Source organism: Xiphias gladius, chromosome 23, assembly GCF_016859285.1.
Source record: "Xiphias gladius isolate SHS-SW01 ecotype Sanya breed wild chromosome 23, ASM1685928v1, whole genome shotgun sequence".
NCBI classification, from domain to species: domain Eukaryota; kingdom Metazoa; phylum Chordata; class Actinopteri; order Istiophoriformes; family Xiphiidae; genus Xiphias; species Xiphias gladius.
The window spans coordinates 4,441,066-4,455,742 of record NC_053422.1 but is presented as its reverse complement, the minus strand read 5'-3'; the positions used below and the strand labels follow the sequence as shown (position 1 = coordinate 4,455,742).

General features: G+C 45.3%; 1 protein-coding gene across 1 annotated transcript; it reads right to left on the bottom strand.

Moving 5' to 3' along the window:
• hopx (HOP homeobox) lies at positions 1 to 10,864 on the bottom strand. The gene is made up of 3 exons (XM_040120739.1): positions 10,739 to 10,864; positions 6,223 to 6,663; positions 1 to 249 (listed from the first exon to the last, which is right to left on the bottom strand). The coding sequence occupies exons 1-3, from the start codon at positions 10,847 to 10,849 to the stop codon at positions 172 to 174; spliced, it is 630 nt and encodes a 209-aa protein (XP_039976673.1). The 5' UTR covers positions 10,850 to 10,864; the 3' UTR covers positions 1 to 171.
• Between the last annotated feature and the right edge of the window lie 3,813 nt (positions 10,865 to 14,677).

Here is a 14,677-nt window from a genome sequence, read left to right as displayed (position 1 = left end):
ATTACAACAATATGTTTATTTCAGTAAACATGGCGGTTCTAATTGGCAACAACACACAAACACCTTCACATTCCGTAGATACAAAAAGAGAGATGAAGAGGGAGTGTGTATGAGGAAGGGGGGGGGGGGTCAGCACAGCGCTTGGGGCATCCAGAAGGCGGTCGAAAAGTCTCAGTCCAACACCGAGCCCAGTTCAGGTGGAAGACCCTCCGCCTGCCGCCACTGCGCGTTACGTAGCCTGAACCATTTCTGGAGGAAAGAAGTAGACAAAAAGAAAAGGGACAAACACATCCAAGGGGACGGGTTAAAATCAGGCAACGGGAGGCTCATTGCAAAAACACATGAGACATGTACGTTAGGCACGAAGTGCCGCAGAGCCTGAAACACGAGAGCGATGAGTTGACCGGTCTCTGGCTGACAAAACTCAGTCACGACATGAATATTCCTGAGAAGTGAGACAGGTGGTGTTCTGGTATTGTCAAGAGGGATTTGATCAGAATACTGAGATCTCCAAATGCATTGTTATACTTCTCTCATCCTCAGGCGCCCTTGGCTACATTTACATGTGCACAATGACTTGATAATTGGCAAGTAACACCCGGGGTGCAACTTATCTCTCGCTACGAGTCCCGATATGAAACCTAATAGTCCGGTTTACAGGTGCTACGGTTACTGCGAGCGTTAAACCAAGACAGGACGTGGGCTAAAGTACGTGCAAAATATTTTGACTGGTGGCTCCCGGAGTTGTCACCGCACAAAACAGGTTGGTGTAGTCCATGATTTTAATACACGCCTGTAAGGAGGAGTAGTTTAGCATCTGGACTGCATAAACTTTCCCACTGTCATTCTGAGAGTTAGACGAGATCTACGTGAATCTCATGTCTGTGCAGTAAGAGTCTGTAGGCAGGACGTTGTTAGCTTAGCACAAAGTCTAACACTGAATCCTTGGACAAACAGAAATGCAAATGTTAACATTTGCTGACACATAACATGTAACATTTAGCTTTTTAGCGTGATCATGTTAGCACGTTAGCAGCTATTGAATTCAACATATACTGTCATTTAGCATGTAACATTGTGCTTGTGAGCATGCTAATGCTAGCGTGTTAACATCCGTATTTGCCGGCTATGGAATTTAACACATGCTGACATCTGGCAATTAACACTTAGCTTTTTAGCATACGGCATCACAGTACGGCAAATTTAATGTTGCTCATTCGCTAGTGATGAGAATATCGTAAGCACATCATCATGTGTCAACATGGTAACATGGTTGTTTCGTTGTGTCTGTGAGCGGGGGTCCGTTCAGCGACGCAGACACCCTAAACATAAGAGCTGTGATCCACCGAGAGGCCAGAAAACTGCAGCTATTTTCCCATCTGGCTCCTTATCTTCATAATCACATTACAGTCACATTTCTCGGTGCATGTACATGCGGTCGCTGACTCATGCAGACACAGCAGTGACCCCGAGGCAACGTTGTATCAGGGAAAATCAGGGGCGATAACGAACGGTTCCATCTAACTTTAATCACAGTATGAGGGCACTGACTGGGCCTGTTTCTCTGGATCCAGTTGCCTGTCTGCCCTTTGAAAACCCGGCTAACGACAGTTGCGCTGAACCGCCCTGATCGCTGCAACACACACCCGTGGCCCGCCGCGCCGCTTTTTTTTTGGATCGCGTTGTCGAGGGATCCACGGCAACGCTGACATCATCTCGACGACGACGGCGAGGGGGGGAAGGGAGGGATTCGGCCCCCCAGCTTTAAGGCACAGGACCCCGGCTGGATGTGTGAAACTTTTGCCTGGCGGGAAGGACGGTTTCCACAGTTTGTACTGAAAACATATGAGATTCCCATTTGGAGTTGTCTGGGTTTGCATTTAAAAATGCAGAGGCTAAAACAATTAAGAACTAGTCTCTGAACGTGGCTGTTAAAACTGTGTTTCAAGGGGACATCAGGTTTTAGGGAAAAACAGTTACTGTAGCTAATCGTTATGTATTTCTCAACTAAACAACATCCAGTCCCTAAAGTTTTAGTCTTTAAAAACGCTGTTTTCTCTTCCAGGTTTTGAATGGTAGTCAATTCTTGTGTACTTTTGTTTTCCGGTCCGTTTTCAAAGCACAAAAGATCTTTGAATGCCTTGTAAAAGCAACACACACACATGCCGTTTCTGAACGGTAACGTCAAGATTTATAATCCTGCTGAGCCATACAATTGTGCTTGTGTCATTTTTCCCCCCATTCACTAGCACTGGGTTACATAACAAGGTCTTTCAAACTTGACTCTACCTTTTAAAGCACTGACTCTGCAGCACTGAAAAGGGAAGGAAAAAAAACAGGAGCTCAAACACGCTACACAGAGGCTGAAGCACACTGTAAATGCTGTTAATGGGAAACAGGGAGTGGTAGCCGGGGTGTGTTTCTTCAGTTAAACCTCCAATAAGACCTTTACCTCACCCCTGCCTGGACCGGGGCCCGACAGGGAAGTAACAGTAACAGTCACTAACGCCGGAGGACGAATTGGAAGGCAGCATAGTGCAGTTTTAGTATAAACAAACCTTTCTCATAGCCTCCCTGGAGGCAGAAAAAGCCGAATATAAACCTTAGTGGGCAGACCTAAATAATAAAACACTTCTGCTGTCAAAGTAATGAGAGGCTGAAGATCGGGGCCTTGTGGTAACAAGTAGTTAGCAGCAGTTAACTAAAGCAAGTGGGCATCCGAGCTGTTCTCGTGCAAAGTTCCCTCTTTTTCCTTTCCACCGAGGGATGCCTGAAACCACAGGGGCCACAAAATGCGCGCGCAGCTCCCAGGACTAAGACGCCCACGGGGTTCGACTGCTTGAGGCATCTCTCTGCGCAGAGCGAGGACCTTGGATTGCGGTCCCCCCGACCTTTAAGGAGCATAGTCGTGTTAGGGAGAGATCGTTTTACAGACAGGCTAGACGTGAATGGTGACAGCACCCGGGGTTAAAGCAACGTTGTATAAAACGGCGTTTCGAACCCACGTCCCGACAGGACTTGGATGAATAATCAGCTTGTCTGAGATGCACGTCCGGCGCAAGGCGTTCGTCGAGATTTGGACGCGGTGCGCGACGGCCCTCCGCGACCTGCAGTTACCTATAACCCCCCCGTTTCTTCAGCATTGCTTCATGCGGACATGCTCTCATGTCTTGTTTAGTCCGACCGACAGTCTTAAACCAAGCTGGAACTATCATACGTTTGGCATTTCCGCTCAAACAACGACTTGAACCATTAACCGATTATCGAATCACAGTTGCCAATTTTTTTTTTTTTTTTTGCCCCCATTGCCTCCTCTAATATGAAATTCTTGGTGTGACCTTTCTTTCTAAGTGAGTAGAAACTGCACGATACACCTGTTTACACATCAGGATGACATCTCCCCCTGCACCTGCGTAACCGCAGCCCTGAGAAAAATCCGGAGCAACCGGTTTGTGGAGTCAAAGTGGAAAGACCGGCGACAGAGCACGTGTCCCGACGTGCTCGAGCTATTGGCCGGAGGGGTGTTTGTGCGGGGAGGGCGAGATGTCCCCCTGCCGTGCGAGGGCTCCGTCTCTCCACCAACCCCCCACAAGAGAGGAGCAGAAATTTGCCTGTGAAATGGACCTGACGTCGCGTCGACGCAAATGTCAGATTTGACATCCGGGGCCTCACCTCCCAGTCAGCACAGCTAAGCAGATAGCCGTGCTGCTTGCCTGCCAGATCCTCAACAACAACAACTGACAACGTTTTATTCCAAAAATGACATCTCCCTCCTTCGCGCTCGCTAAAAAACTAAAACGAATTTTTCAGAGCGCTCTTACATTCCCAGAGTGCCTCTGCAATGACCTCTCCGTGAGAGGAATGCTACTGGAGGTGCCTGCGTAGCTTCAGTTGCTGTTATCGGTGCGCCGAGGCTTCGCCTCTGGCTCCCGTTGCGCCGACTTCACAGTAGGCCAAAGACATTCCTCAGATAGAGGGATGGTGGGAGTGCTTACACGTGTGTGTGTGTGTGTGTGTGTGGGGGGGTTGATAAAGATTGAATGTCTAAGTAATAGTGTGATGTTTCATATAATTAACTGGCGGTTTTTCTATTTTAATTGCTGACTATAACAACATCCTTAAATCTCACTCCTCCACATGAGATCAGTGTTTTGAAAGGTGTCTGGGTGGGCTCTGTCCGCCGGTCTGCTCATTTCTAAACAGCTAGAAAAATCGAAATAGGCTGGTAGATGGCGCTGCCTGATAGAATGCGGGTCTCCTCGATCTGCTCTTTGTGGTTTACGTTTCAAATAATTAAACCCCGAACTGTCCCACACAACCGGGGTCTCGCGCGGCGTTCCCAACGTCGGACACTGAGTGTCTGTTTCCGTCTCGATGACAAGTTGTTGGACTGTGCAAATAACAGGGACCAAAAAAGAGAGAGAGAGGGGATGAAAAAAAAAAAAAGGTCCAGGACTTTATCGTTCTGTCGCTGGTAGAGTTTGAAGATGTTCGGTTTACTATTACATGAGACAAAGAAATGCAGAATGTTTGGCATTTTTGCTTGAAAAAGACGACTAATGGTCCAAATAGCTGCCGAGTCGTTTTCTGTCAGTTGACTGATCCACTAACGTTTTCAGCTGCACATTAAAATTTGTGCTGCAAATGAGGAGCCGGACAAATACTTAACCACAGGTGTCAGTTTATTTTATTTTATTTTATTTTTTTTTTAAATTATTTCTCCTCCTCGTAGACCAAATACAGGTGGGTCAAGAAGCGCTTCCCACGTGACCTCCTCACACTTCAGCCCCGAACAGACGAACCACTGTTGGTCAGAGTGAACAACAGTGGTTTCCAACAGCCGACCGCGCCCCCCCCGAGCACTGTCACGGCCCACAAACCTGCTCTCTTCACCGTCAGTAGAGCGGCTCCGGGTTTTTAAACGGATTGTTAAAAGTCCTGTCTTGCTCTTAGAAAAACAGTTTTTTTGGTTTTGGTTTTTTTTCCCCCCTGCAGACAAACACATAACGCGCCTCCTGCTTTTGTCTCTTCGGCAGAACGTGGTTATAACTGGCCGAGACACTGATAGTGACACTGATAACCCTCATGACTTGTGAACCCTCTTTACACTAAGTGGTGATACCATAAGGTGACGTCTCCCGAGTCCAGGTCTCATGCTTTTTTTTTTTTTTTTACTGTCAGGGCTGGTGATCATAGTAGAACCTCGGAAAACTGCACAGAAGTAAAGTTACAAAATACATTTACTCGAGTACTGGAGTTAAATACAGTTTTTTAGGCACTTTACTCAAGTACTTTTTGGCAACTTTGCACTTGTGCTCCACTGTATTTCAGGGTCAAAGCTACACTTTTTACTTCTCTACCAGTTCACGTACAGATATACTATGTGAAATAATGCATTTTTCATTCGGTGACTGGTCCGGCTGATAACAAGAGGAACTAACTATAAATGCGTTCGGCCTGTTTGATGTCAAGCAAACGCATTTATAGTTAGTTCCTCTTATCATCAGCCGGACCAGTCACCGAATGAAAAATGCAAGGTGGCAAGGTTACGCAACAACTCGAACACGCTGACAGGCAGGTTTTCTGATGAATACCCCACCTTTCTCCCTCACTCTGAAGTCCAGTTGGGTTCTAATACTTTTGACTGAGTAGGAGCTTTGAACGCTGAACTTTTAGTCCTCCCGGAGTGTAAACATCTTCCAGCACCGGGAAGGCAGATGGATACACTTTCCGGTGGACATGTGTCGCGGTGTCGCTTTACGCCTCTGGCTGAATAAAAGGCACGGGCTGCAGGCGTGCCGGGGGCCCACTGCCCTTATGGAAATAGCAGATATTGTACAGAAAGAAAAAAGGAAAAAAAAAAAACACAGGAAAACTTTAAGTCTCAATGGGACTATAAAAGAAACGCCTCGGGGAATCCAGAGGTGAAAAAACACTACAAATAAGTTTGTTCAGGACGAGCAGATGTGCAACACACAATAATCGATGAGACGATGTTTTAGTCCAAAAACCTATAAACCGGGAAAAGTAAATGCCACAGATTCCCCAAAACCCCTGACACACACACACACACACACACACACACACACACACACACACACACACACACACACACACACACAGACGGTAGGGGCAGAGAGAGAGAGAGAGGAAGAGAGAGGGAGGAAGAGAAAGAGAGAAAGAGAGAAAGAGGAAGAGCCGAAACATGAGGTCACCACTCACTTGCGTGTCCTCCTCTGACAGTCCGCACTCCGCGGCGACCAGCATGAGCGTCGTCCCGTCCGGATGCTTGCAGCCTTTGAAACAGTCCTCCAGCACTTTGATCTGCTCCTCCGACAGCTTCAGACACTCCATCGCCTTGGAGGCCATCGCCTTCGGTCTCAGCCCCGGTCGGAGCTCCGGAGATGCGGCGGGACGTGCGCGCAGCCGGGACGCGCAGAGCGGAGCGGAGGGAGGGTGGGGGGCGCCGCGGTGCGCACAGGACGCGCAGGTGGAGGAAGCCTGGAGCGGCGGTGGCTCGCTGACAGCTCGGCGGGAGCGGGAGAGCGTGTGAGGCCGAGGCGGTGTGTGTCTGTGGGCGTGTAGGTGCGGAGGCTTTACTACTGTCAACAGAGGCACGTCACCAGGCCAGTCCCACCAGCGGGACCCCTCCCCCAAACACAACTGGAGGAGGAGGAACGCACGACATCAGAGGGAGTTTTACGATCACAGCGATGATTATTGGTACATTAGAAATATTTACGATGTACCAATCACCTAAATTCGCCTGTGGTTGTATCACGAGAAAAGCTCATACAAAGTCACTAATAACCTGCCAGAATACTTTTGGGATACAAATTTTAAAAATAGTCAAATTAAAGCCCCCATGTGAGAGTTTTTTTTTAATGTGCTTGTGGCACGACTTTAACTTTTTATTTGTTGCGTGTTGTTTTCAGCCCTTCGGTTTGCTTCCAGGGTCGAATCGGTGCCAGGCAGACCGCCGCAGCGCTGTTTCTTTATTTAAAAAAAAAAAAAAACACACTAAGTTAGATTTTCTTTGGTGCTCTATACATAATCACCAAGGTCCTATGATGTGGAGGTGATTTTTCCAACAAAGAAAACGTCGTCTTCTGCTCAAAATGAGCTTGTACCGTACGAGTCTGTTCGGATGCGAGAGTCCAGTCCAGCACAAGGCTGAGACTAGAGGCAGGAGTCGTAGACCCTGGCCCCAGTTTGTTTTATCACATCGTTTGATTTTTAAAAAAGTAATAATTTTATGGTAGATTTTAAAGGGCTGCTAGCCAGGAGGTCATTTGCTTGGCGTGACGGCAGCTCGCCCGCGAGCACGTCCCGGAGCTAATTGAAACGCTATCTTGTTTCGTTAGCGGGGACGCGAAGATAACACGGCTGTTTTTATACTGTTGAAATACGCGGTGTGGCCTCTAACTGTTTCAAGGCTCGCTGGGGTCTTGTCATCAGATTGAGTTGCCGGGCAACCGGCGGCGCAGAAGGCCCTCCCGCCTTAAGCTACCGTTGCTATGCCTGTCGAGCTTTCCGTTTCGCTACGGCGCATATGCAGTTTACAACAACACAGCTGCCTAAGTCCTTGATTTTAGACAGTGAAGGGCAACTTCTGATAATTGATTTTCCCAAGTGAAATGATCTTTTTTTTTTCTAGCTAGCTAGCTAATGAAGCTAACATGTGCTCCTTGAGTTGGTTGAAAACACTGACTTCAGCTGACTTTGGGTTTAAGCTATGACTAGACAAGGGATGGGGTTTAGCTAACAGTCGATTACACCACGCAGCTCCCTCCGAAACCTCAAAACGGTCGTGTTTACACGTCTGGTAGCGTACAGGTTACACAAAAAAGATAAAATGTTTTAATTAGCGAGCTTCAGAGGTGCTAGTAGGCTGATTTAATAAAAAAAAAAAAACTTGGACAGAGCCAGGCGAGCCGTTCCCTCCCCCCGGCTTCCAGTGTTTACGCTAAGCTAAGATGGTCACCTGCGAGCTCTAGCCCCCGCACTTACCATGCAGACATGAGAGCGGTATCGATCTTCTCTTCTGATGCTCAGCCGGGAAGTGAACAAGCTTTTTTTTTTCCCCCAAAATGTCCGCTAAAAGCCCCCGAGCCTTGAGAAAGAGGATAAATGTCACTGGAATCACGAGTGCCAAAGTACAAATAGGAATATGGTGTAACAGAGGACCATAAAAATTCCACTGGTTCGCCATTAACTCACTGTGGTATCACAGCCATACATACAGCACATACTGTATGATTCCTGCAGGACCGTTGGGGTATTTTTGAGACTTAAACAACAGTAAGGCCACAGACTGGAACAGCCGAAGCCTAATCTTAATAAACTCCTGATGGAAAGTAAAGGAATACGAAGAAATTGTCTACTCTTTCTATTACAAGAGGATAAATGTAACCACAGTGCAGATTAAAAGTTGCACGGAAACACAAACCAACTCACTGCTACTAAGCCCAACAGACATTTATTATTTCCCGCAAAGGACTATTACTGGAATAATAGGGTGATTTTTTTTTTTTTTCCCCCCTCAGGCTGCTAAACTAAGAGCCACGGACCAAAAAAAAATAAGCCAAGGGATAAAGGGATACTTCCCACTTAATCTGTCTCTGTTGGTGTTCATATGTCTCATCCACTCTCATTACAGAACATGCGGACTGACTTGAAGGAGGGCACAGTGCCCTGGGAGTCACCTGTTCAAAGCATGAGGACAAAGATGAGACACTCCCGTTCAAATCCTAAACCCCCGTCCACGCTGTCTTAACACACTGGCCCTAAAAAAAAAAATGCCTCCCTCCCCAGCGAATGCTACCACGCAGTACCAACTGTGCCGTATTTACAAGACTCACTTTGACCCGACTAATGCCGACTGTTATGGCGACTTTTGCCGGAGAGGCAACGTCCGGGGCGAGCGCGTTGAATTTCACATGGTGGAAAGGGTAAACGCAGGGCTGACAATGCTCGCGTATCCTCGATAACACACCACACGGTGTTCCTCCTGATGCTATTTTTGGATTTTGATAAGACCCGTAATTATGCGGTGCTGTCGCCGAAAGTTGACTTAAACGACTGCAAAAAGCTTCCTCGGTGATTTCCTCCCGCCCGCCGAACAATATCTCGCCTACACAAATCCATAGAAAAATCTCACCTGTGATACAGACGGCAAGTTGCGACGAGTAAAGATTTATTCAGCTTTCACATTCTTCATGGATCCTTTAATGCAGTAATCTTTCCACTGCTGTTTACCGTCTATTTGACGTCTAATCTCAGGCTTTTTTCTTTTTTTCTTTAGGTGCCCAGAAGCATGTTTAGTGTGACTGAAGCTCTTTATTTCCACCCTCCTTTAGTTCGGTTCACTTTGCCTGCTGAGAGAGATCCTAGTCTAATTGTTCTGACACCAAATGACCACTCAAAGGAAAAAAAAGAAAAAAAAAAAAAAAACGCCTGAAAATGCGAGATTCTCGTCTCCTCGGCAGGATTGTGGTGGTGTTTGTTTATTGTGAAAACGTAATCTGACACGACCAGAGGAAATTACCTCAAAATGCTAAGTTTTGTGGGAATGCAGAGGTGGATTTCGATATCTGATAAGCAGCAGAGGTCCTCAGGCCTGAAAAGCTGAGAACATGAAGTCATTTCCTCGGCCTGGAAGTCGACCTCCGTAGACAGACTTTGTTTATTTTGTCCAGCTTGTGAATCCACTGTTCTGCCTGCAGGACCCCACCACTATACAGAACTACGGCGGGGCCGCCGGTACTATGAAAAGTTGCGTGCAAAAGAACGTGAATATGATTACAGGCGTGGACGGATTATGAGAGAATGGCCACCGACGTCTCATTTAGCATCTTTTGTGGTCATTTTTTTCGTCTCTTTGTATTTGTTTTGTTTCTCTTTGTCATCATTTTTACATCTTTGTAGTCATTTGTCACATGTCACACTGGTCGTTTAGTATCTTTTTGTCCCATCTTTGTAGTCATTATGCATTGTTTTAATTCTTGTTTTGTGTTTCTTTGGTCATTGTTTTGTTTTGTTGTGGTCAATTTGTGTTTTTAGTCACTGTTTTGTGTCCTTGTAGTCATTCTGTCTCTCTATGGGGTTGTTTGACTGACTTTCCAACAGGAAATATTAAGTCACTTCAAACTGACTCCTTGGGCCCCTATGATTTAAATTTTCTAAGAAAATTGTGTATTAAATTTCCCATATTTTCATAGAGATTAATAAATTAGCTAATTTAAGATTATATATTGAATGGTACAAATGTCTTCTTCAATTTAAGCCCTTGACTATGGTTCTGTGAGGTTTACACGACAAGTTATTAAGCATTAAGCAGAGGTATCTGAAATTAAGGCAGAAATAGGAGAACGGGGGTTCAAACAGAACTTAAATACAACTTTGCAGCAACCAAGAACAAGGTGCCAGTTGTTGGACCTTCTAGTATCATGTGAGCACAGGCAGATTAGATGATCACCACAATCAAACAGTTACATTTTTTATGACTTTTTAGACTTGCTTAAAAACAGGGGGTGAGAATTTCACAAACGAAACGTCGTAATGCTGAAAAACGTCGCGCTAGTGTATTGGCTCAAACCAAACAGAGCCCTGGCAGTCGTCCTTTTTACACAGGCAGAGGACGGTGAATGATTGAGCACCATCCCTCCCTGCCAACACAGCATCAGCTGATTCTGCTGATAACAAGCTGTCCGTTTTACGACAGACAAATATAACACACCGTTTTGTGGAGAAGGTGCTGCACTGGTTCACAACGCTGCCGCTGCCGGAGCCAAGCGGCTGCCGCAGATCGTTCCGGGTCGTATTTAATGATAAGACGGGTAAATCCCATCCAAACGTTCCAAAGTTCACTCTGAGTGCCCGATGGTCCTGTGGATGACATGAAGTGGAACGGTGTTTTGTTTTTTTTTCCTCCCACTGTTTGCGCAGGCCATTAAATGTGTCTGTTGATCTCAGACCCAGTGTGGCGCTCGCGCCGTCAACGTCGGCCGCTGAGGCAGCAGACTGAAAGCGTCTTCGATAACTTGTTTAAAATAAGGCAAAGGGAAATATGACTAGAGGCGAAAGTGAAAAGGAAAAGCTCACGACTAATTTATGGAAGGAAATTAAACTGGAAATGGTTTCTGTTGGCGTTTGTATAGCACAGATGTTGAAACCTTTTCAGTTTGTAGAAAGTCTTTAACATTGTGTTTCTATTTTATATCGTCTTCTACTCTTCTTTTGGGAGCAGTCACCTCTTTATTGCTTAATGGTGTAATTACTCCCAGGTTTTAAATGACACTGTCAAATTTTATCTCTTCATATTAACCTTTTATTAGCATGACAAAGGTAAACTGTTCAATTGAAAGCTAATACATAACTGTGATATGCCAGTAAAGAGAACGCCATTTCTCATTCCAACTGTAAAAAACCAAATAAAAAGACATTTATTTTAGAATCCTGTTCTTTCTGTATATCGTGTTACATCATCTTGTCCTGACTAATAATGAGAAAAAAATTTTTGTTGTCGTTGAATCACACGGGGGAGTTTTTTGGGTTTTTTTTTTTTTTCTTTGAAACAAACAAACATCCTCCAGCCAGTGAGGAAAGTGTGTTGCTTCTGAAAACCCTGAATCTTCTGATAAACAAAACACAGATATCTGAGAGACCGCCGAGGGACGGTGGTTTTTCTGCCTTACAGAAATACAGAAACACCATGATAGCGGTGAGTGGCTGCGAGGTCCGCAGCAGATACTACGAGACCGGTCAGAGTAAAAATATCCCAGGTCGTGACCCTTCATTTCCAGGCAGTGCAGGAGATAGTACAGTCACTTGGCCCGCACGTTACAGAAAAGGGCTTTTGATTGTTAATACGTCGGCAACCCACCAGCCGTGTTGGTTCCCTCTCTCACATTTTTTAAACTTTTGAAAACATACAACAAACATCTGCTCTTTCAAACTCCCGCATAAGTTAGCGAGTTTTAAACTTTCCTTTTTATTTCTGCTCAAGGACAAAACTGAAATAAGCGTCCCCCTCACCACACCAACACATCATCTCGTGAGCTCAGTTACATCCTTACAAGATTGAAGTCTGGAAAAATATCCTCTTGAGAAGTGACTGAGCCCCGTCAGACATGTACCTGATTATTATCAGCAAATGTTGGGGCGAGACTTGCCAACGCTGCGAGCTCTTAAAAATACACCAGCAACCACCAGAGCTAGACACTCTACATGCAGGGTTTCTGCAGGGTTCGCCTGCAGAGCAGACAACTGCTACAGCAATTCTGCTTTCAGTTTATACAACAGCCTGTAACTGGATACAGAATGTCCAGTTTTACTGTGGATTGTTAGTCCACAGCTGAAAAATAAGGTGAGATGCTTTTCCCTCTGTAAGAAAGTGAAACCTGGCACAGAAAGCAGCATTTAAAAAAAAAAAAAAAATACAGTATAGACAACGTAAACAGACTAAGAAAACGGTGACACACAACACAAATGATCACACAAAACTATCCAGTTATGGAGTCGATAAAGAGGTTTGAGATCTCAAGTGATCATCGAAGTAAATTAAGAAGAAAATCATTCACCAAAAATCTTATTTTCCAAGTCCTTTAAAACTGTCATGAGTTCACCGAGACAAAAAAATCACCTTTGACAATTTCAAGTCCCTCAGTGTCCAAAGTGGAGCAGGCAGCGTATTTGATAGGATTTCTGTCCAACCCCGTCTTCAGACTAATGAGTGTAGGGGTGAAAATCTGCTACTCCAGCTTCTGTGCTTCCAAATTCTTTGCTATTCCATCTGCAGGACACGTCGCTATTTCCATCCGCCACAGTTTCATAACCAGCGTCAATACCAAAACATTACTCTCAGTTTTATCTGGATCAAGGCAGCCTTCGTATTCCCTCAGGATGTGATTTCTGTTGGGAAAATAAAACAACCCTGAGGTAAGCGTACTCGTGACAGAGTCTGAATCATCCTGACCCCGTGTGGCTTTCCCACAGCGAGACATGGGATCATCTCTGAACAGTCCGTAGGCGGCCATTGCGCCATCCTGTGCAGGCATGTCTTAAAGTGTTGTTTTTACACATAACTACGGGCACAAATGTCAAAGTCCCGACATGAGCTCTCATCACCGGGGCGACTCGTAGGCAGAGGCTACGCCAGATTCACAGCTGTTCACTGCCAGAGTCAGAGGCTGATGTCATGATATCAGTAGAGCCATTAAAATACTTTTGCACGTTGGCAGAAGTCGATACAGTCTACCTGTCAGTGTTTCCACGAGACAGAGAGAGAAAGAAGACTAGGCTGTGAAACATAAGTGCAGTGACAGCTCCCACTGACATCACCTGATGATGACTCCTACCTTCCTAAAGGCTGAATAAATTAGGGCTGATGGTTTTTTCCATTACAGATTTATCAGGGACAACAGCTTTTACAGCCTACGCGAGTCTGTAACGGACGTTCTGTGGTGGGCCTTTTCCCAGCGTTTGGGCGAGCTACTTGACAACGGTAACCAACTGCTCATTACACTTTGTCTCGATCAAAATCACACACTAGGACGAATGCGTTGGTTTTGAGAAACAGAATACGGCCCACTATAGACGCCCCCTAGCAATTTTCACACAGACCCCTTTGCTGGATTTACAAATGGACAGCCATGGACATCAGTGGTTTTCATATGATCAACCTGACTGAGCCATCGCGTGCGATCAGTTGAAGCACGTCAGACCAGGGTGAAAAAACACTGTGACTTTTAGAGCCGGACCTTTTCCCGTGGCTTTCTACCAAGAAGTTAGTGGTAGAAGAAACAGTCTAATGCCTTTAATATAATATATATATTTATGTTACAAAATATGCTGTACCAATCAGCACGTATCATTCATTTTTGGTAAGGGCCTTATTGCTAGCAATATTTAGCTAAAAAAAACCTGAACGTTACCAAGGAACACAAAGTTTTCTGATTAGAAACTCTGTGTGATAAGTCCATACCATTATTTCATCGTATATTCGTTGACATTATCCAAATGATTTGATGACATTTTTTTTTAGATACATTCAACGAACACGCAGTGATAACTAGGTCCAGCTAATACTATTAATAACAGCTGTGGACAGCTGTTTTCCATTGCTACTCCCATTGTTTTCCATAGATACTAATTTGCAATGAAATTGTTTTGTCATCAAGGTCTATACATGAAATAGAAAGGGATAACTTCAGAATTTTATAAACGCATTGCTCTCTCTGTCAAAAAAAATCAAGGGTACAAAAGCCAAGAGCATGTTTAACCAGGGACCTAACCACTCCGAATAAAAGGAAAAGGAAAACAAAGCCAAGAAAAACACTGAGCTTCGTGTTCAGAAAAGGAGCCTCATCCTCCTCGCGAGACAGTAAATCCATGGAGAATCAGACATGTACAGTAGGTTACTATTAATAAATCTCCGGTTCCTGTGGGAAACAAGGGAAAACAGATCTCTGGTAGTATCACCAGCCGTGTCCTCCATCCTCATCATTTAACCCTCGTAATTCACAGAGCCTTGTTTTCATTAAAGAGCGGCTGCAAGTCACAGCCGACGCTTGGAAGAGGGAGTTCGTTATTGGCCGAGATTCATGGTCGGCACATGTCCCCTTACGTAAGTCTCAACTCCCAGTGACCCACCTACTCACCCATTCCCTTGTCAAAC

Excerpts from the sequence above, each read along its gene's own strand:
- hopx (XM_040120739.1), bottom strand. The coding sequence starts at position 10,849 with ATGGGATTTACCCGTCTTATCATTAAATACGACCCGGAACGATCTGCG. Across the intron at positions 6,664-10,738 it reads AGCACCTTCTCCACAAAACG|TTGTGTTTGGGGGAGGGGTC; the intron begins GTGTGTTATATT and ends CTCCTCCTCCAG. Across the intron at positions 250-6,222 it reads TGTCAGAGGAGGACACGCAA|AAATGGTTCAGGCTACGTAA; the intron begins GTGAGTGGTGAC and ends TCTTTCCTCCAG.